The sequence below is a fragment of the Impatiens glandulifera genome, chromosome 3 (genome assembly GCF_907164915.1).
Source record: "Impatiens glandulifera chromosome 3, dImpGla2.1, whole genome shotgun sequence".
Taxonomy (NCBI): Eukaryota; Viridiplantae; Streptophyta; class Magnoliopsida; order Ericales; family Balsaminaceae; genus Impatiens; species Impatiens glandulifera.
The window spans coordinates 23,883,173-23,907,628 of record NC_061864.1 but is presented as its reverse complement, the minus strand read 5'-3'; the positions used below and the strand labels follow the sequence as shown (position 1 = coordinate 23,907,628).

General features: G+C 31.0%; 2 protein-coding genes across 3 annotated transcripts; one reads left to right on the top strand and one right to left on the bottom strand.

The window, feature by feature from the left end:
• The first annotated feature begins 6,227 nt into the window (after positions 1-6,227).
• LOC124932681 (pentatricopeptide repeat-containing protein At5g12100, mitochondrial-like) lies at positions 6,228-14,544 on the top strand. The gene is made up of 2 exons (XM_047473349.1): positions 6,228-7,618; positions 14,267-14,544. The coding sequence occupies exons 1-2, from the start codon at positions 6,266-6,268 to the stop codon at positions 14,348-14,350; spliced, it is 1,437 nt and encodes a 478-aa protein (XP_047329305.1). The 5' UTR covers positions 6,228-6,265; the 3' UTR covers positions 14,351-14,544.
• Positions 8,893-10,637, bottom strand: LOC124932680 (iridoid oxidase-like). Of its 2 annotated transcripts, none has more exons than XM_047473346.1 (2): positions 9,653-10,637; positions 8,893-9,577 (listed from the first exon to the last, which is right to left on the bottom strand). In XM_047473346.1, exons 1-2 carry the CDS (start codon positions 10,616-10,618, stop codon positions 8,963-8,965), a joined length of 1,581 nt encoding a protein of 526 aa, XP_047329302.1. In that variant the 5' UTR covers positions 10,619-10,637; the 3' UTR covers positions 8,893-8,962. The 2 variants fall into 2 exon arrangements, with proteins under 2 accessions (XP_047329302.1, XP_047329304.1); XM_047473348.1 differs by having other exon boundaries at positions 9,496-9,561.
• Positions 14,545-24,456: the final 9,912 nt, after the last annotated feature.

The window sequence follows — 24,456 nt, the reverse complement described above, 5'->3', positions numbered from 1 at the left end:
TATCATACTTTATTAATACAAAATCTCAAAATGTATATATATTTATCCATGTAATAAAAACTTTAAAACTCACGTCCATTTATTAATTACATTCAACATGTACCAACAAATTGTACTTTTATTTTTAGTATTTTATGTGACGAGGAGAACAGTTAGAGGATTTATTTTCAGCATATTCTTCAAAGTCTCAATGATCAAATGAGACAAGCTGTTATATTATATTATATTTATATTTAATAACATTTTGGTTGTTTGATTTACTTTACTTTTATTTATCACTTCATTTATAATTAATTTCTTACATCAAATTAAGTATATTTTTGATCATTTAACAACTCAAATAAATCAGTTTTTTAATCAAAACTATATTTTATTCTGAAAAGAATCAGGTTCCAGATCAATCAAGCCCTTAGAGTATTTAGAATTTTTATTTCAAAAGATTACTATTACCATCTTAACAAAAGAAAAACACATCAACTTATTTTAAATGATAATATTTTTTTTTATTGTAAATCAAATACTAGAGCCTCAATTCTCATTAAGAATATTCTGATAAAATGAGTCATTATACGATATTAAATTAAAAAAAAGACATGAAAATGAGTTTAAATAACTTTTATTTAATAAATTTTAATTTAATATATATATAGTAATCACAAATTGAGTTGATTCTTTTTTTATAAATTTAAATTTACTGTCACTGGTTAAAATTGATTTTTAAGGAAAATAAAAACTCTCAGAGAAAGAGAAAATATTTTCGGTGATAGTGTTCACCGAGGGTGATAATGTATCACATGGTTATCTTATATCAAAAGTCAAAATCTTTATATTCAACATATTTTAAATAATTTATTAAACAATATAAGAATAAAAAAATACCAATACAATAATAATTTCAAATATTTTTTTTATTAAATAAATATGTTTAAATCAAATTGATATGTCCCTATGTTATTTTAAGAAGTTTTATTCAAAGTAATTTGTTATTATCCAAAGGGTTGAATTTAGGGATCATTATTAGTTTGATTAAATAGTTAATTATTGATGTAAAATTTTGTTCCATTGGAGATGCATATTCCTAAAATCTTATAGGATTTATCGAAATATCATCTATTACTTTTATCATTCATTCCTAAATATTATTATTATTATATGGTCTATTCAATAAATGGAAAAGCCGTTTTAAGGATTGAGGCTTCTTGTAATCTCCAACTCCAAGACTGCTTTTTTCTAACACGTTTTTAGACTTTAAAGACCAATTCTTGACTCTTTATTTGTCCTTAGTGTTCATCCTTTGGATCAATTGTTAACATCTACTAGTGAAGGTTGAGATCTAATTAAATTCTCTATAACTTGGTTAATTGGAAGAAGGTCTATATACACACGATAAAATAAATACCGCTCACCTTTTTCTGAAATCTTTAATACGTTGCTTAATTTTTATTTTTTTGAGAGAAATTAAAATCATGTAAAAATCAAATTAGACTTTATAGTCAATCACAGAACTTACCTTCATTTCGAATCTCAGCCAGCATTGAGAATAAACGATAGTTTGACATAGGTCTATTATAACATTTTTTTTTATTTAAAGAATAAATCTTAAGACAAAGAATCGTCGCCTAATTTTTCTCGCAAAATAAGAAATTAGAATTTTGGTGTATGAATATCAAGAATCATAGATTCTATTTTATGGGCTCGGTGTTTGGTTACGTGTGAAAAATGACATCGGCGCTATACCCACACGCTCATCTAGTTAGACTTTCTCTACTACTATATTTTTGACATTTTAAAAAATAATATTATTTTTACTCTACTTTTTATGTATATTTTTTTTTTAACTCTTTTTAAAATTATCTTACCACGCTAATCATAGTGTTAAAGATGATTGTCCACATTTGTGTGGTTCTTATGTTGGTTTGTGACAAAAATATATACAAGTAATACTTAAAAATAATACATATACATATACAAATAAATAAAATCATACAAAAGAAGGTGTTAGATTGACATAATATACATGGACATGCATTATATATAAAAAAAAATTAACATCTCAAAATATTCATGGAGCCATATTGAAAAAGTTGAAAAAATTAAAATTCCCAAAATAATATAAAAATCGACAACTAGATTGGATATTTTTTGATAATAAATATATCGATTTCATATTTTTTAGACAAACATTTAGAAGTTTTGACTCTCTAAAGTTGAGAAAATGTTAAGTTTTCGACCAAACGGGCCCTTATCAGAAATGTTTTATATATTGTTGTTGAAATATTATTTTCAGGTGTTTTATATATTTTTTTTATCTTAGAAAATAATTAATATAAGGAAATAAATAAAATACACATAATAAACAAAAATAAATACATGTTACTCGTATGCATATCTATCATATAACGAAGAATAAACGTTCATTTTCTAATTCATGAAAATAATAAGTGTATTAATATTAAAAGAGATTTAATGTTTTGATTTGTGTGTGGATAAATATGATAACAATCACAAATGTATATATACCCCCTCTTCTTACGTTACAAATCAATTATAGACTGTAGTTTGTGAAAAGTTATATTGAAATGCATAAAAGAAAATCTAATACAAGTCTTCCTCTATGCCGATTTTCTTCCTCGTCTTTGACACACTCCTTTTTCTCGATGTGCATGGGATGATGTCCTGCTCTTGATAGGATTTTTCTAGTTTGGATGGTTGTCTAATACATTTTTTATTTTTCTCTTTTATATTTCAAATGGAAAGAATATACTCGTGAGTGCATATTTATAACTATATGCTTACATGTATTTACATATATATAGTTGTCATATAACAAACCAAAAGACTTCTAACATGGCTTTGTTGCTTGGGCACGACAAATCAACGAGCTTAGTGGAAATTGTATATGAATTTTCATGGCTATGACTTGCATATTAAGAGAGAAAGGTCCCACCAACAAGTATTATCCGAAGTCCACCGATGTAAGAAGGTTTTTCCATTGGGATGTCCACCGATGTAAGAAGGTTTCTCAATTGGGTTGTACCCCTCGCTGCCAATCATGATCACAACTCTATTGCTAAGAGAGCTCACTAAATGGAAGAAAGAGTTAATCCCGATTTTTTCTTAAATCCACAAACTCATAGAACATCGCTCATTAAAGGGACATGTCGTCATTCCATGCATATTTCCATGCATATTGGTGAATCTTAGCATGTAAGATATGGATATATAGTTAGGTGGCGTCGCACAACGCACAAACTATAATACATAAAAGTAAAGGGAGATCCAATACACGTAGGAGAAACAAGTTTTAAAGTGTAAAAATATTTTTCTAAGTGTTTTGACCAAAAAAATATGTTTTGAGTTAGGCATCTAATGTCCCCAGAATGTCGTTAGAAACTATACACGCGATAAAAAAATACCGCTTAGTTTTTTTAGGATCTCGAATTCGCCGCTTAAAGAAATTATTCTTTTTTAGAGAAAAATCGAAATCTTGTAAAAATAAAATTAGAATTTATAGTCAACCACATAACTTACATTTTCGTCGAATTCCAACTGAGATCGACAATAAAATGGTAGATTGACATATTTCTCTTTTAATTTTTTTCAATTTAAAGAACAAATCTCACGATAAAGAGTCACCATATAATTTTTCTTACAAATTTAGAAAATAGAATTTTGGTGTATGAACACCAAGAATCAAAGATTCTATTTTGTGGGCTCGGTGGTTTGTTACATGTGAAAAATGACATCGACGCTATACCCCACATTTTCATCTAGTTAGATGCTCTATACTACTGTATTTTTTGTTTATTTAGATAATATTATTTTTTTTACACTCTATTTTTATGCATTTTCTTTTGACTCTTGTTAAAATGGTCCTATTATGATATTCCTAGTGCTAAATATGATTAGCCACATTTCTTTTTGGGGGAAAAATTAGCCACATTTGTGTGATCCTTGTGGTGGTATGTGATAAACCAATATCTATAAATATATAAAAATAAATAAAATCCTACCAGATAAGGTGTTAGATTGACATAATATATACGAACATGCATTATAACAAAATTTAACATCTAAAACGTTAATTGAGCAATATTGAAAAGTCAGACAAAAATCAAAATACCTAGAAAAATGTGAAAACTGACATCCTGAAAAATATTTTTGTGATAATAAATATATGGATATCATATTTTTTTGACATATGGTTTAGAAATTATGACTATGTAAAGTTGAGAAATTGTTAAGTTTTTGGCCAAACGGGCCTTATCAGATTTTTTTTATGTTTTTCTTGAAAATACTATTTTCAGGTATTTGATATTAATTTTTTTTTTTTGTATTTTAGAAAATAATTACTAGAAGAAAATAAATAAAACACAAAATAAACAAAATAAATACAAAGCATGCACACAAATAGTGATTAAAGCTAAACTATAATTCTGGACCGGTTTCAAGCTGGCTGAAAAAACGATTGGGCAATTCTCAGTTGCTGGCATGAATTTTGACCATGTGGGCAAAAAAAAACTTACTCAAAAGTCATGTCATCATTAATTTTCTCTATCGAAAATCAGACCATCGATGAAAAACTTGGTTGGAAGCTAGGCGTGGCTAGAAAATATGGTTGGACGCTGCTATGAGAAAAATTCTCGATCGGATGTTAGAAACACGGTTAAAAACTAAGTTGTGCCTAATTTTCTCGATCAAAAACTTTGCCACGCCAAAAATTCTCGGTCGGCAGACTAGTTTGTTTGGCCTTGGATGATCCTTTGTCATTTCCTCGGTTAGAAATCATGCTAGTGGTTCCACCCTCGGTCTGAAACCATACCACGACTCGTTGGAGGACATAACTAAAAACACACTACACCAAGAACACATAAGGCTTGAAAACTACTTAAAATTGATTTTTTTTCCACACAAATATTAATTTATAGTACAAAAACAACCATTCAACATCAAAATCATATCTATAACATCAATCATTAATTAAAATTAAAGAAAACCATTAATTTACTTAAATAATTTTTTTTTTTAATTTTGTAATTCCATGGAAATGATGTTTTTAAGGGCTATAAACTCCCTATTTAATTAATATAGAAACAATATGTCTTAGAGTCTTTGTCCTCGAACATGATCTTTTAAATTTAAATATTTTAATCAAATTAAACGTTTTTGTTCTAGATTGAATTATTAATTTTGACAATAATAGAAGGTTTCTAAGCTATTTTAATTTGAATAATAATCAATCAATCGTCCATCACACATATAAAATTTAAAATTAGCAAAATATTGATTTATAAAAAGTTAAAAATAATAATGAATTGAATAGAAATGATTCTAACCAAACTTGTGGAGATAGTTTGAATGAATGCTGAATTTTAAAATAAGATTTTACTTTAGAATATCGAAAAGATCAAATGAGTATTTTTATTTGAAGAATTGGGTTTGGGAGTTCTATAGGGTTTGGGTTGAAAAAAAATGGATAAAATTATAATTTTTATGTTTTTATTTTTTAAATTAGAGAAAACTCTATTAAAGTTTTTTTTTTCCATTAATCTATGTAAAGTATTTTTTTTTTTTCAATTTAGCATCTAAGATCCTCAATATAATTAGGGGTGTTCAATATTTGGTCTAAACTGAATATCCGACCGAATTCGAATTCACCGAATTCGAATAAACCGAATTCGAATTTTATTTTTCGTTTTCGAATCGAATTTTAAACCAATTCGAATTCAAATACGATTTTCGAATTGGTTTTCAAGTTTGAGTTTCAACTCGAAAACCAAACCAAAAACCGAATTCATTTTTTTATTATTTATTCTTTTCAAACATAGCTTAAGAAAAAATTCAAAATAATCAAATTAGAATATTTTGAACTCAAGATTTAATAACAACAAAAAAAAATAACAAAAACACCAGTGATCTAGTGGTAGAATAGTACCTGCCACGGTATAGACCCGGGTTCTTATTTTGAGTTATGCTAGTTTCAGAAAATAAAAAAAATGAATTCGGTTTGAATTCGAAATTCGAACCGAATATTCGGTTCAATTTAATTAAAATTTATTCGAATTCGGTTCGATTTTCGAATTGACTAAAAAAAATAAAAAATCGAATAAACCGAACCGATGAATTCAAAAACCGAACCGATAAATACACCTAAATATAATAAATATAATGGACTTTCTTAATAAAAGAAATGTGACTAAAATAATTGGTCTTTTCTTAGAGAGACTAGAAGGATTCCCATTAATTTCTTTCAATAACAACGGCAATGGCGAATCAACTTAATCGTCTCTCCAATCTCCGCGCCATAGCTCCCACTAAATCCGCCATCTTCAGTTCCTTCTGTACCGATTCAGTTCAACTCCAATCGGGGAGCAACAATGAGGCCGATAATCTACAAGAGAAAAATCGCCAGGATCAAGTCCGGAAGCTCAGCACTCTTCTCCGGAAGAAACGATTTAAATCTGCCAGAACTACAATGGTTTCCCTTGTACTCCCTGGGTCTCCATTTTCTTCCCCCGCTGATCTTATCTCTGTCTTCTCTCAATCATTTCCATCGCCGAAACCCATTTTCACAGACATGCTTCTATCTATCTGTGCCGAATTGAAGTTGCCGGATGAAGCAACAGAGGTGTATAATTCAATCAGGAAAGAAGGTAATTTCCCTTGTTCATCTGCATTCAAGCTTTTCCTTGAATCTCTCGTGTCTTCAGGTCATTATAACAGAACCATCGATATATTCTGGGAAGTTATCAATTCGGGTTTTCGAGTCGACAGATTCGCTTACAGTAAGGCAATCGAATCGGCAGTGAAACTAGGCGACTTGACAAAAGCAATGAACTTGCTGAATTACATGAAAAGACATGGGGTTAGTCCTAATGCATTCATCTACAACGTTTTGATTAATGGTTTTTGTAAAGAGAAAAGAACAGAAGATGCACGAAAGCTGTTCGATGAAATGATTGAAACAAAAGTGACTGCAACAATGTTTACTTACAGCACTCTTATAGCTGGTTATTGCAAAGTATTTGACATGGAGAATGCACTCGAGATTCAAAGAAGGATGAAGGGAGAGAACATGGAGTCTAACCTCGTCACTTTCAATACCTTGATCGATGGTTATGGAAGAATTTGCCAATTCGAGAATTGTTTCGAAATCCTTAACGAAATGGAAAACAAGGGCATAGTTCCAAATGAAATAACTTATGGTTCTTTAGTATATAATTTATGCAAAGATGGTAGACTTTGTGAAGCTGAATTGATAATGAGAGATATGGAAAATAGGAAGATTATCCCCAATGCACAAATATACAACAGCTTAATAATGGCGAACATTGAAGAGAGAAAAATGGAAGATGCAAAGAGAATTGTTGAGGAAATGAAAGGAAGAGGACTGTTGCCTAATGAGGATACTTACTGTATTCTGATAAAGGGTCATTGTGGGGTAAAGGATTTTGTGGGTGCTTATGGTTGGTATAGAGAATTGATTCAGAATGGTTTGGTTTTGAATATGGCTGTCTGCAATGAGCTTATTTGTGGTCTTAGAGAAGAAGGAATGGAATCGGAAATACTAAGTATTCGCGATTACATGAACAAGCAAACACAATGCAGGAGGAGCAAGGTATTGACCTAAATTTTTAATCATTTAGAATCATCGATTTTCTGACCTTCTTCGAAATGATATGCAAGATCTATCTTCTGAATATACCAAAATCAGAAGATTTAGATTGACATTGAATGTCTAATTTTTAGTTATTGAAGTTAAAAAGATCATTAGAAAATTACATTAAAAGCAAAGGAAGTTCTATGCTCTTGGAAAGATCTCTTTATCATAATTCTTACTTTCTAGCTATAAAATGAGAGAGTTTTTTTAGAGTTCTCTTGTTCGATTCCCACTAAAACGCTCTAAGTTGAAATGTGAACTATAGTGGGGTCGTGTTAGTTTCTCCATAGAACAAATTCTAATTTAAAATTTCCCAAATAGATTACAGATAACCGCAAACATGGCCTTTTCATTTTTTTTGTCAGATGGATAAAAGACCTTGAAAAAGAGGGGATCAAATCAAACAACATAAAACATCTCTATTGACATGTTATTTTTAGCAATAAAATTGATTGCCATATTCTTTCTCTTACAAAAGTAAGATGAAAAGCTGGATTTTAGACAAGTGAGTTGCAAATAACTTTATGTAACATTTCGTCAATGTAAAAAGTCAGCTTATGTGACAATGATTCCGAAAAGTTGCTTCTTAGAAAACAAAGTTAATCACAAAAATTGTTCTACAATGTGTTGTGTTTTACTATTTTAGAAAGAAAAGGAAGTTGACTCATATATATGACATGACAATTAAATGTTCATATCTTGAAGTAATTGATTTTGTTTTTATTTATGAAGTAAAAATGTCGCTAAATATTTAGTACATTGCTTAAACAGGTTGCTAAACTAGTTAAAACATACTTGTTAAATAATCAAACTGTTTTTAGCGGCGCTTTGTAAACGCCAGTATTTGTCACATAAGGGTCGGTAATACTATAGCGACGCTTGTAAGACTGGTGAAAACCTTTCTAGTGTCGGTAATTTTTGTAGTAACATTTAAAGAGGGATTTTATAATATATATATATATGTATATATATATATATATATATATTCTTTTATTAAAGAGATCCAAGACATTACACAGTTTTTCTCGGTTTCTGGAATAATATTTTTTTCTCCAAAAGTATTTCGAGATTTGGAAGAGAAATGTATGCTGCTGACCAATCCAAGTCATTTTTTTGTTTTTGTTTTTGTAAAGTATGATTAGATCTCAATTAGCATGCATAATATGATAAGCATCTACATATGGCTACTTTTTTGCTAATGGAATATTGAAATTACATTAACATGAGATGTTTTATTCTTTTATACTTAAATAGTAGTGTAAAAAACACTTATTTGCATAAATAAGGGTAGTACAAAGAGTTTCAAGGTAGATCTCTCCTTTTAGGTATCATTCTTAAGGGGATCAATTTTCTTAGGGTTATCCCCATCTTTTCAGTCATGTCGATCATCTTAGGAGTTGTTGAATCATCTGCTTCCCAGTGGAACGTGTGGATGAGAGTCGCAGCAGTCAGATGAAGTATTCGTTGTCCCAAAACATAACCCATACACATCCTTCTACCTGCTCCAAAAGGGATGAACCCGAAATGTTGACCCGTTGGCTCTATATTATTGTTAAGGAACCTCTCAGGTTTGAAATCCAAAGGGTCGTCCCACACTTCGGGGTCTCTCCCTATTGCATATGCATTTATTAAGACTTGGGTGTCTTTTGGTATAAAGTATCCATTGTAGATAGTATCCTCGGTTGAATTCCTAGGGAGGAGCAGGGGAATGGGAGGGTGCAATCTTAACGACTCTTTCGCTGATGCTTGTAGATACAAGAGTTTATTGATATCGCTTTCTTCTACCTTTCTTTCCCTTCCGACTATTCTCTCGAGTTCCTCCTCAACCTTTCTCATGCAATTGGGGTTGTTTAGTAGATCCGACATTAACCACTCAATCGAAGTGTTCGTGGTCTCCGTGCCTGCAAAAAATATTTCCTATAAAGGTAGGTTAGTTGAGATTGGTAATGAAGATTTTATGTTACATCAAATCGGAACTATTTGCTAGCTTACCGTTAAAATTATATTGAGGTTTTCCTCGGAAATCCTACCAAGACTATCTCTTTTGTCACCTTCAAACTCCAATAGAACATCAAGGAAATCCTTCTTCTCCTTACCATCTTTCCTCTTGAATCTCTCCTCTCGAACCTCCATCCTCTCCTTCACAAAATTCGCTACAATCTTCAAGCATCTTCCCATATCCTTATTCATTGCCTTCTTTATTCCCAACGGATCTAACATCTTCAACAGTGGGAAATAATCCGATAAGTTAGGCTTGCCAGTCCATTCCACGACCTTATTCATTGAATCAAAGAATTCTTTCCATTCCTTGGTTTCCGAATCTATTATGTCCTCGGAGAATACCATATTTCCAACCATATTGAAAGCCATAAGGAAGACAAAATGGTAAATCTCTATCACGCCCTTCAGCCCACTTGAATGGGATTTCATGGCTGCTTCTTCGATCCAAATGATCATGTTATCGACACACTTTCTTCGGACTTCAACACTCTCGTTTACTCTCTTTACCGCATTGAATTCCATGGCACCAATCCGCTTGAATACGCGGAAGTAAGGGCTGTAGTTTCCAATGGCAATTGACCCATGATTGTAACCGTGGACAGTTAGTGCATTGGGGCATCTACGGTCGGAGAAGGCTAGGTCGTGGCTCTTGAAGAGTTTGGCCGCCGAATCAGCTGAGTTGATTACAAGTGTTCCAACCGATCCTAACTGCAGCCAAATAACAGGCCCGAACTTATCCTGGAACTTACACAAGGTCTGATGTGGCAGTTCTCCGAGGTCGAATATGTTGCCTACCACTGGCCATCCCTGAGGACCTGGTGGCCGGAGTTTACCAGAATGAAACTCCTCCACCTGTCTCCTCCTCCGGGTATGGAAAAGGAAGAGGAGAATGAGAGGTGGCCCTGATAGGATAAGGCTTAGCCAAGAGAGAAAAGAAAAACTCCAAGCCCATTCCATTTTTAAGGACTAATGTTCATCCTCTAAACATGCATTCTGACTATGTTATATATACCATATTTCAATATCTGAGCTTGTTCGGTAGGGATTTTAAATAATGTTGATATGTGTTGTTTTTAAGTAGGTGGTTAATTTTGGGTAAATTTTTTTTTGAAGGGAACTAATGTTTAAGAATAAAATTATTTATTTTTTTAAAATAGGAAGTATTACTTTTCGAAAGAAGGGCCACCTTCAAGTATATAGAGCTAAACCTTTTTTTTAGAGTAGATAGCTGAATTGTATTGTTGTTGTTGACTTATGGGTCTCCTATGCTTAATGTCACGGCCCACTTGTCTTCCTAACCCAAGAGGCTTAATCTTTCATGAAGGCCCAACACAAGGAACCTTCTAGAAGCCTTGTAAGAAAGAATGTCATGCTCTACATTAATGGGTCATTTAATGTAGTGGTTGGTTGGTAAACTATTAAGGTGGTAGTTGGGTAGTAAGTCATCAATGTAGTAGTTGGATAATACACAATTAATGGGGTAGTTGAATGTTATGTAATTAATGCAGTAGGTGGGGATAACCCTATAAATACCTTTGAGGTATTCCTTTGTAAAGTACCAAGTATTCAAGTGAGATAATATTAATATTTTTTGTAAGAGTTTACTCTCTCTCTAGAATTCTTGTGTCAATTCTATTAAACGTCGAGTGTTGCGTCGAGAAAGGCTGACTAGTTACTCGTTCTTGCGAAGATCATAACTAGTGCCGCACGGATCGTCAGTGGAAAAGACTGAGCCCGTGACAATTGGTATCAGAGCGGAAATGACGAAGAGATCGGATGAAAGTTCAAAGGTCGTGGATGAAGTAGAGAACCTTCCCCACGGGACCGGAGAAGATGGTAGGATCTCTCGCAAGGTTCAAACGGGAGGATCCAAAGCTACTAAAGAAAGAGAGAGATCAAGGGACGCTATCGTTGACATTATCGCCAGACTGGAGAAGGTAGAACTCACAATGGCGTATGGACAAGATAATGTTGGGGACCTAGAGGAACGCATTGCCGAGCTTGAGAAAGAGAGAGACGAGCTCCGGGAAGGAATGCAAGGTGCCCTAAACGAGGGCTTGTCAAAATGTCAAGAGCAGGCTCAGATCATGGAGAAAACCCTCATTGGTGAAATCAATACCTTGACCGAGAAACTCGAGGTAATGTCATCTAAACTACAAGCCACCGAAGAGGATGTGGCGTTACTCAAAAAGGCGGTTGCGCAAGAGTGCGGACGTGCGCCTGTTGGAGTCCCCAATCCGACAAGGATAGATGTTCCAAGGCCTAAAGCGTATTTAGGCGAGAGGAATGCGAAAGAGATTGATAATTTCTTATGGGGTCTGGATCAGTACTTCAAAGCTCTCGGCCTGGTAGAAGAGGCGAGGAAGATAGATACTGCCACGACATACTTAGAAGACACCGCAATGTTGTGGTGGAGGCGAAGGAGTAGCGACATAGAAAGAGGTACGTGTTCTATTAACACTTGGACCGAATTCAAGGAAGAACTCAAGAGGCAGTTTTATCCTGAAAATGCTATTCGAGAGGCAAGAGCCAAGTTGCGGCGACTCTCACAAAGGGGGAGTATCAAGGAGTATGTCAAGGAGTTCATCGCTACTCTCCTTGAGATCCCTAACTACTCAGACGACGAAGCCTTGTTTGCTTTCACAGATGGTCTACAAATGTGGGCAAAGCTTGAGTTGGAACGGCGTGGTGTCCAAGATCTAAACACCGCGATCGCTGTTGCTGAATCTCTTGTCGAAATGAGAAGACAAGAGAAACCAAAGTCGACTTATGAGAGGAATGACGAGGGGGGAAATGGTGGAGACCATTTTTACAGCAATGAAGACCCAACTAAGAGGACGAAGCCCAATGGTAGAGGAGATCAGGACGAGAAACGTGGAGAGAGACCCCGGATAAAATGTTTCTTTTGTGAAGGGCCGCATAAAGCAAGAGAGTGTCCTATGAAGAACAAACTATCCGCTTTAATGGAGGAGCAAGAAGGCCTTCACAATGAAGCTCGATTGGGGTCGTTAAATCTCCTTAGTGCCGTTAAAGCAAAGTTTGAAGGGCCAAAGACCGTGAAGAAAGGACGATTATTCGTGGAAACAAAAGTAAAAAGCCATATGGTTAAAGCTTTGTTGGATACGGGAGCCAACAACAACTTTCTAGAGGTAAAAGAGGCGGAAAGACTAGGGATTAGGTACACCAAAGAAAAGGGGTGGCTTAAAGCAGTCAACTCGGCACCAAGTGCAACTTATGGAGTTGCTCGTAATGTAAAAGTCAACTTGGGGGAGTGGACTGGCCTTCTGGATTTCTCCATTATTGACATGGACGACTACAAAATGGTTCTTGGAATAGAGTTCCTAGACAAGGTAAATGCATTTATACTCCCTTCTGCTAATGCTATGTACATTCTAGAGCAAGGCAATACTTGCACAATACATTTAACACGAGAAGGCAAGAGAGAAACTAGGCACCTCTCTGCCATGCAACTCTCAAAAGGTGTAAAGGAGGACTATTCATCATCTTTTGTTACTTTGAAAGAAGATGAGAAAACTGTGGTCCAAGAGAGGACACCTCCGGAAGTTACAACTGTCCTAGAGAAAGTTCAGGATGTAATGCCCGCCGAATTTCCAAAGAAACTCCACCATGAGAGAGAGGTGGACCATAGAGAAGAGTTAGTCAATGGTACTAAACTATCGGCGACAATCTTTTATCGCATTGAATCTCCCAAATTGGAGGGATTGAAGAGACAACCGGAGGAGTTGCTCTTCAAGAAAGGGAGGTGCGAAATTGACAAGACCGCCAAGAGAATGAAGAAATGGGAGGACAAGAAGAGAAGACACTTGGAGTTCGGAGGAAACCAAGTGGTAGTAAAACTTCTCCTCCATCAAGAGAGACGATTTTTCAAAGTTCACAAGGGGTCTGTGAGGCGATACGAATGCCCTTTCTTAAAGAAGAAACGGGTTAGAAAGTTAACATATCGCTCAAAACTTTTGTCGCATTTGGAGACATCATTTAGACTTACAAAGAGGATGCGACGAGGACGTCGCCGGAATGAGTGGGGGAGAATGTCACGGCCCACTTGTCTTCCTAACCCAAGAGGCTTAATCTTTCATGAAGGCCCAACACAAGGAACCTTCTAGAAGCCTTGTAAGAAAGAATGTCATGCTCTACATTAATGGGTCATTTAATGTAGTGGTTGGTTGGTAAACTATTAAGGTGGTAGTTGGGTAGTAAGTCATCAATGTAGTAGTTGGATAATACACAATTAATGGGGTAGTTGAATGTTATGTAATTAATGCAGTAGGTGGGGATAACCCTATAAATACCTTTGAGGTATTCCTTTGTAAAGTACCAAGTATTCAAGTGAGATAATATTAATATTTTTTGTAAGAGTTTACTCTCTCTCTAGAATTCTTGTGTCAATTCTATTAAACGTCGAGTGTTGCGTCGAGAAAGGCTGACTAGTTACTCGTTCTTGCGAAGATCATAACTAGTGCCGCACGGATCGTCAGTGGAAAAGACTGAGCCCGTGACATTAATCGGTGGTTTAGTTGGCACTCGTTGATAATCAAGGTTGATTTGCAGAACGCGTTTGACTTATATTCGATCTTATCTTTTCAGTTTTCAAAAGTGATTGAACGTGGACGCGGGTCTATCCGTTCATGTAGTAACCATAAACATAGGCCTATTAGTTTTTTCATATAGCCAGACTTTATGGTATGGTTGTAGTCCCAATTGTACATTTTTTGGGTTGGGTTAATAATGAATGATTAAATTAAATGATGTATGGTTGTGGTTGTGGTTGTGGTTGTGGTTGTGGTTGTGGTTGTGGTTGTGGTTGTGGTTGTGGTTGTGGTTGTGGTTGTGGTTGTGGTTGTGGTTGTGGTTGTGGTTGTGGTTGTGGTTGTGGTTGTGATTGTGGTTGAATTTTGTACAATAAACTCAATCAAATAAACCTTAACACTTAATGAGAAAATGATCACTTTTAACCTATTATAATAATTTCATGAGATGTGAAAATAATTTTGAGAAGATGAGTCTCCATAAATTATATGTATGTGTGTGTTTAAGGCTTAGTTGTTTCAATAAAATTATTAAGAAAGTTAATTTAATAAAAAAAATTAATTTATTCAAAAATAATTATTAGAGATGATTTGAATTAAATTATTAATATGATTTTTATTTTTAAATAATAGAATAAATAAAATAAAAATTAGTTAAGTTAATAGTTCTAAAAATGTATAGTTTGGTGGACAACTTCATTATTGTTCTATACACTTTTTTCATTCATTTTTTCAAATCACTACCAATTTCATTATTGTCTTCTAACTAACTTTCTATATAATTCACTAGTTATTTAATTTTATAAATAAAAATTAAATATATTAAATCAAATAATTTAAATAAAATAAAAATTAATTTAAATATTATACATTAAAATAGAATATATTAGAGACAATGAAATAAAAATTGGAAAAAATGCATTAGAAGACAAATCTATGGATAGTACAGGAATAAATCCTTTGAACACACGTAATTAAAATAAAAATCCTTGGTTTAATTAATTCCATGTGTTTAGGTGTTGATTTGACCGGTTGCGGATTTCGGTGGAGTTTTTTTTATTTTTAATAATATATGAATTATTTAAAAGAAAATTAATTACATAATTTTAAGAATATAAAGTATTTTTAGTAATAAAAAAAATTATGATATTAATATAAAATAATATTATTTTTTAAATTAAAAAAATATTTTTAATAATTTGATTAACGAATGAACTAATATAATTAATAATAGAGAAGTGAAATATTATTTTGATTAGCTTGAGATTATTTAATAAATTCTAACCAAACAAAATTTTAAATGAAAGAAATTAATTTTAATTAGTAATTATAATTTTTTAATGTGTTATACAAGAGTCAAAATAAAAATTTTACTTTTAAGAATTTACACTGCTTAGTTATATGAAAATGATTATTCATAAGATTAATAAATTAAATATTTAATTAGTTGAATACATACACAAAAAAAAAAAATAATAATAAGAGTGATGTTATATATATATATTGACGCTTAATTTAAAATAATTGAGGTGTACATCACTCTCTCTCCAAAATGATTCATATCATCATCATAATATTTTCTTTTTCTTAGATATATATATATTTCTTTCTCTTTATTTATCTTTATTAATTATTGTTTTTCTATCCCTTATCATATATATATATATTCACACTAATATATAAAATATCTCTTGATAATATATTTTGAAAGTTTCATAATTAATTATTATATGTGGGTTACTCTTTTATATATATTTATTTATATATATATATTAATATTTTTTTATTAATTATTTTAAAAATAAACCTAATGACTTCTAAAATATTAATCATGCTCTCTCCAAAATGATTCACATCATCATCATAGATATTTTCTCTTTCTTAAATATATATATATATATATATATATATATATATATATATATATATATATATATATTCTTTCATTCTCAATAAGGAAATCAGAAATGGTCTCTCTTTAGGTCTTTATTTGTTATAGAGAGATGTGATTATACATATTCTGAAAGGTATTTATTTGTTATTGATGCAATGCATATTTTTTTTTTTGAGTTTTTGTTGACTTAATGTTGTCATTTTCATAGGGAGAACGAGGGTTTGAATTATTTCAAAGAAGATCCATATTTGTGTAATGTGGTATGAACTCTTGAGCTCAAGTCTAAACTTCTTATCATATATTTTTATTAGTTCTTGAAATATAACTTTTCTTCTCAATTATGTTTCGTCTTTCCTTAAGTCTTACTTTGTTATTCAGAGACAGATGAGAGCAAAGTTATTTGGAGACTATATATATAAAAATATAATAATTCCCGATTTGTTTGGTTGGTTTCAAGTACTTTTAGTCATCACTTTAATAGTTGATTTTTAATATTTCAATTGATGTTTAGATGGAGATGATGGGTTCATTGGATTTAAGATTAAGTAACTTTGATTTTTTTATTAGGTTTTGGCGATAATGGTGCTATCATGGTTATGCAAAGTTGTTTTGGTGATAATCGTGTTATCATGCCTGGAGGTGTGAGCATTGGTAAGTCAATGAAATTTACATCATTTTATCATAAAATTCATTTGTAAACAGATTTTTTTATTTTTTTCTATTACATTAATTCCTGATTTTGTTTGGTTTATTTCAGGTACTTTCAGCCATTGTAGTAATATTTATTTCTATTAATTAGTTATAAATTAGAATGAAACTGAATGATTTATTTTATGGATGAGAGGTTATAATAGTAATATTTATTTATATTAATTAGTTATAAATTAGAATGAAACTGAATGATTTATTTTATGGATGAGAGGTTATAATAATATTTATTATCCGTTAGTGAACATATTCAATAAGTATATTTTTTTACAATTTAAATCTACTAAATAGTTTTCATAATTAATATTAATATTTAATTTAAATCTCAATAATTATAGATGAATTTTTAGATGAGAAGGGTTTATTTTATTTGAATTTATTTATAAATAATCAAATTATTTAGATGAAATATTTAATAAAAATAATTAATATATATATAGATGGTAGGTTATATTTATTTAGTTTATTTTTACTAACATTTATTTTTATAAAAATAAGAGTATCAAAAACTAAAATATACCATAAAAATATAGTTGCACAATAAAAATAAATTCATAAAACACATTATTATTTCATTAAAATTAGGAGTATTAAACAAAATACTTGATCTTTAATTATTCCAAGTTAGTGTTGAAGATACAAATCTAGAGCTAAACTCAATTATTTCAAAATTAAAGTATTTTAAGTAAACAAACATTCAGAAGTACAATAGCTTGCATCCAGAAGTATAATGGCCGCTAAAAGTACCTGAAATAAACCAAACAAAATCAGGAATTAATGTAATAGAAAAATTAAAAAATCTTTTTACAAACGAATATATACTTACATATTCTGGATGCAAGCGATTGTACTTCTGAATGTTTGCTTACTTAAAATACTTTAATTTTAAAATAATTATATTTAGCTCTATTTGTATCTTCATATGTATACACTAATTTGGAATAATTAAAGATCAAGTATTTTGTTTAATACTCTTAATTTTAATAAAATAATAATGTGTTTTATGAATTTAATTTTATTGTGGAACTTCTATTTTTATGGTATTTTAGTTTTTGATACTCTTATTTTTATAAAAATAAATGTTAGTAAAAATAAACTCAATAAATATAACCTACCATCTATATATATTAATATTTTTTTATTAAATATTTTATCTAAATAATTTAATTATTTATAAATAAATTCAAATAAAATAAACCCTTCTCATCTAAAAAGTCATCTATAATTATTGAGATTTACATTAAATATTAATATTAATTATGAAAACTATTTAAGAAATTTAAATTATAAAAAATATATTTACATTAAATATGTTCACTAACGGAAAATAAATATTATTATATCCTTCCATCCATAAAATAATCATTCAGTTTCATTCTCATTTATAACTAATTAATAAAAATAAAATTAACGGATAATAAATATTATTACAACCTTCAATTCATATATATTAATAATTTATCCAAATAATTAACATCAAATAAAACAAACCCATTCAGTTTTATTTGCATTAAATATTAATATTAATTATGAAAATTATTTAGGAGATTTAAATTGTAAGAAAATATACTCACATTAAATATGTTCACTAATAAATATTATTATAGCCTCCAATGCATAAAATAAATCATTCATTTTCATTCTAATATATAACTAATTAATAGAAATAAAATTAACGAATATTAAATATTATTACAACCTTAAATTCATATATATTAACAATTTATCCAAATAATTAACATCAAATAAAACAAATTAATGCAAATATTATGGAAATTGGATTATAAACATTTCGACACCAACAAAAAAAAATGAGTTTCATTTTACAAAATTTTAGACAAATTGTTAGGTGGTACAAGTAAATTCATAAACAATGGATACTTTATTTTTTTTTTATTATTATTAACTTTATTATTATTATTTTTTGACATATTTTAACTTTAATGTTATATTGCTGGTGGTTCAATATCTACATTATTTTGGTCTTTATATATGTATTTATCTTTACATTTGATAATAAACTTATTTATTTTTCTTGTCACTATTCTATATTTTGGTGATTTGAAATTGAAATAATAAGATGTTTATTGAGAATGTTACCAAACTCTTAGCCTTTTAATATTATATTTTTTATTCTTTATTACTTTTTCATCTATTCCATTTAAAATGAGAAATTTCGAACAACAATTTTATTGTTTGAATGTGTAGTACCACTAAATCCTTATCGGATGATGATTTCAATCATATTTATTAATCTCTGTAATTTAATTTGGATAAGTTTTAATTGAATCGACACTATGAATAAGAGTTTTGTTTGATATTTATAGTCTCAAATTTGTAGGACTTTTAAATGATATTTATAGTCATAAATTTTGAGAAATTAGAACTTATGATTCCTTGTGTCGTGTCCAATTACGATCCTTACACCCTTAAAAAAATGTAGTACAAAATATTGTCCAATTATCGATATTCATTCCACTTATTATTTTATCTTATATTTTTTTTATGTTTACAACTTAGACTAACTATTATAATATCTATTTATATTAGAATCTCAAAAAATAAAACAAATGAATCCATTTGAATGGTAGATTTAAGTAGCAACTACAAGCATTTAGTGTCTGTTCGCCGAACGAAGATTTTTTAAGACGAAAAAAAAAACAGAAAATTTAATTTTTCTTTTTTGTTTTTTAATTTTTTTTCATGTTTTTTTAATTAATATATGTGTTAACTTACATTCGTGCAAATGCAGTGTCTTTTTTCTAGTTTTATTTAATTATTGTAAGTTTAATTTAATATTAAAAACATGATTTGATATTTTTATTAATACAAGAATATCGATATTCATTCCACTTATTATTTTATCTTATATTTTTTTTTATGTTTACAACTTAGACTAACTATTATAATATCTATTTATATTAGAATCTCAAAAAATAAAACAAATGAATCCATTTGAATGGTAGATTTAAGTAGCAACTACAAGCATTTAGTGTCTGTTCGCCGAACGAAGATTTTTTAAGACGAAAAAAAAACAGAAAATTTAATTTTTCTTTTTTGTTTTTTAATTTTTTTTTTTATATTTTTTTAATTAATATATGTGTTAACTTACATTCGTGCAAATGCAGTGTCTTTTTTCTAGTTTTATTTAATTATTGTAAGTTTAATTTAATATTAAAAACATGATTTGATATTTTTATTAATACAAGAAAATTATCTTAAAATTATATATTTTTGGGGCTTTTCAGTTTAATAATTTTATTTTTAAAATAAATTATATAGTTAAAAACATATCCATCTCAATTATAAAACAAAATATTAATATTTTATTCTTAAATATTAGTGATGGTATTTAGGAGAAATTTGACGAAACGACCCTAAAGAAAGGGCTTAAATGCATTGGACCAAATTAAAATATTTTGATGAAATTACTCCACCGCGTAACGTGAAGAATAGGATTGTCTCGCGAAGAAAAAAAATCTTTGAAATTATCCCTGTCGCGCGTAACGTGAAAGGCACGATCGTCACGCAAATGACACGATCGTCACATAAAGGGCACGATCATCACGCAAAGGACACGATCATTCTAGACTTTTCGCAAGTTTTTTCTTCGCGAGACGACCATGCCCTTCGCGTTACGCAACAGGGATAATTTCGTCAGAATATTTTTAAGCGGTCATTTGCTAATTTGCGCAATTAAATTTATGCGCTGGTCACCAGCAAATATAATTGGCATTTTAAGGGTCATCTCGTCAAATTTCCCGTATGTAGAAGTTATTTTCCTACTCAAAATATTTAACCTATATGTGACATCCATACATATGCACAATAAAATTTTCAAAACTACAGTCACGTTCTCTTCCACTATTTTCCTCTCTCGATTTTTGTCCGCTAAATAAGTAATGGATTTGAAGTTGTCATAAATTTCTGTTGATTTAGTAGCCCGAAACGACATCTCTACAGAGTGATTATATTCTTCTTTACAAAAATGATAATATTGAAATGTTTAGTACCATATTAAAAGTAAACTAGATTTTTGTAGCGAGAGAGTGACAAAAAAAAAATTTAAAACTATCACAAAAATGCAATAAGGAGGCGACTCAACAAGCTACCCCACATCACGTGTTTGGCTAGGGAATGTGCTACGTCATTTCTTTTGACTTTCGTGGTCGGCAAACTCCATCTAGACGGGACATCCGCTTCCCGAGCCAGGAAGCACATTTATATGATGGTCTCAAATTCACCCACCAAATGAATGACCAAACGCACAAGATCATCAATGTGAGTATCATCGTTAGTCTTAACGAGCTGCTTGCGTGCTATTTCGAATCTCAACTCAATAAAAAGTTCATTAGAGCTCGATCGTTAGTCTTAACGAGCTGAGTTCGAGCTCGTTTAAAAAGATTAAAATTTAAATGACTAATAAAAACAGTGCAATAACAACTGGAAATATTGTCGCGGAAGGTTAATAGACACAGTAATAACGTCTGTCGTCAACCGACACCACTGCTTCCGTGGCTAAAATATGACTATAGGAACAAAAGTATTGTCGATATTAGCTTGCCACAGTGAAAAATTACTGTCGCCACAAGATTTAATTACTGTCGCTAAAGGTAGTTAAATTAATTAAAAATAATTACAAATTTATTTTATATTTTACTAAATTTAACATAAAATAACAAAATTTTCAAATATCTCAAAATAAGATTTATTATTAATAAACTAAATCATTCATATTACTAAAACAATCCTACATAATATTTCTATAAAATACAAACATTGTTTCTCAATTTTATAAAGTAAATAAAATACAAATATAAGTTTGAACCGGTACTCTCCATTCATTTCTAACAAATCTCACTCCATAGTCATTGAGTTAGTTGGCTTCCCAAATACTTGCCAAAAATCTGCCAAATATCAAACAATGAATGAGAAGATACCATCATCATATCATCGAATAATACTATAATTTACCCAATATCATCTTAATCATGTTCAATCATCAGAATCACAATTAAGTCAAATTCATTTCAATCTAATTTAAATACAAATAAAATTGAGTTAAAAGAGTTTTGATTCAAATACATTTTAAATATAATTTTGTGTTCACACGAATTATATACCAAGACTGGATATACAAGTTGGGAAAATATCACCCAATCATATTCAGTCTGAAGAATAATAACAGACCTCAAATACCTTAGCAGACAGGACATTCGTGTGCCTTTCCTTTTATTAGCCAAAACCAAACAACATCATACTCATTTTCTATTTACAACAAAATTGCTATCATCATTAAACCCAGTTATTTATTCCTACAACTCAGTTTAGATAATAAAAGAAATAACTAAGAAAACTCACCATCTTCATAACCAGGGCATCAACAATTATTTATCGTAATAATTATTTATCGTAATATAATTTGATGACAGCAGGGGATTTTTACAAAATATAATTAAACAAATATTGAAACAGGAACTAGTATTTTTCTGACCAATATCCAGTTTCATGTATTTTTCTGACCAATATCTAATTTCATGGAGATGTGTATCTAATGGTCAATTACAAGTTAATCCTATTTGAATTTGCCTTATTGTTATATGAATAAGAAGAAAATCATAATTTGAACACATTAATTGACTCCTAAGATTTATTCCATTCTAATAGCATCTATAAAATACCATTAGAAAATATAATTCATTTGTTCAATATAAAGATCCTTTGTACCATTCCATTAGTCTACACATAGTGCCTTTTGTAACGAAGTCACAACCAGGACTTCGATAATCAAACCGTAAAGAAATATATATGAAAATGAATAGAAAATATAGAGAATGAAAAACAAAACTGAAATGAGATTTTGTTTATTGAACTTAATTAGAAAGAAGAACACGATTACAAAACTTAAATAAAGTAAAGCATAATTAAGAGACATGAAGAGTCTCATTTACTAAAGATAAGATCAAGAGGCTTGGACAATCCAAGAGACTCTTGCATAACAAAAAGATTCATTAATTGTTATTATTATTACTTTAATTTCTAACACTCCCCCTTAAAGTGATGCCCGATGAACTAGTCCCAACTTAGATCGTAGATTTTCGAAAGGACCTTTAGGAAGTGCTTTTGTGAAGATATCAACAACATTATCTTCACTCCTTACTGCAACCATCTCAATGATTCCCTCTAGTACTTTTTCACGAATAAAGTGATGCTCCAACTCAATGTGTTTTGTCCTCGCATGAAACACAGGATTTGAAGTCAATTTAATAACACTCAAATTATCTCCATGGATAGGAACCGGCTGATCAAACTTGACATGAAAATCCTCCCAGAGTCTACAAAGCCATATGCACTCCTGTGCTGCGTGAGCTGATTCTTTGTATTCTACTTCTGTTGTAGATAAGGATACCGATCCTTATTTTCTGCTACTCCAAGATATGCTAGTATTTCCACAAAGAAAAACAAACTCAGATGTGGACATTCGATCGTCTCTATCTCCAGCAAAGTCAGCATCTGCATATCCTTGCAAGACGAATTTTGCATCTTTTTCGTAGAGTAGACCAATATCTAGTGAGGTATTAATATACTTTAGAATTTTCTTCGCTTCTTCGAGGTGTGGTTTCCTTGGTTCCTGCATGTATCGACTCACCACTCCAACTGCATAAGCAATGTCAGGCCTTGTTATAGTCAGATAAATCAAACTTCCCACAAGAGCACGATAAGGACGAGGATTTGGTAGACATGTTCCTTCGTCTCGACTAAGTCTAGGATTTACGTCGAGAGGAGTATAACTCTTTTTTCCATCAGTCATACCAAATTTTTCTACCAACTTCTTTGCGTAGTTGATCTGTGATACAAACAACCCTTTATCGAAATTTTCGATTTGCAGACCAAGGAAGGTTCCAAGTTCACCAAGCTTCTTCATCTCAAAACGAAGCGAGAGCTCATCTTGTAGACGAGCAACCTCATCATAGTTACTTCCCGTCAAGATTATGTCATCCACATAAAGAAGCACCACCACCATCTGTCCTTGACTCTTCTTTATAAACAGACTTGAGTCAGATTCTGAAGCCTTGTATCCACAAAATTGAAGATATTCTTCAATCTTTCCATACCAAGCACGCAGGGCTTGCTTTAATCCATATAGTGCCTTCTTAAGTCTACAGACCAATTTGGAACCATCAGTCTTCTCGAATCCAGGTGGTTGTTCCATATATATTGAATGATCAAGTTCTCCGTAGAGAAATGCATTCTTGACATCCAATTGCCACAGCTTCCATCGAGAACTTGCTGCTAAGGCCAACACAGTGCGAATTGATGTCATCTTCGCAACTGGACTGAATGTCTCCTCGTAATCTTCTCCATACTTCTGTGAGAATCCTCGAGCGACCAATCTAGCTTTGTATCGATCTATGCTTCCATTAGCCTTTCGCTTGATTCGATACACCCACTTACATGTGACTGCTTGAATATCAGGAGGCTTCGGAACAACGTCCCATGTCTCATTCTTCTTGAGAGCATGCATTTCCTTCTCCATTGCTGTCACCCATTCCTTGACATTTTTTGCTTCATTATAAGAAGTGGGTTTCTCGTCGTCTATTGCGTTTGCCAAGAAACAAGAAAATGTTGTTACAAAATTATCATCC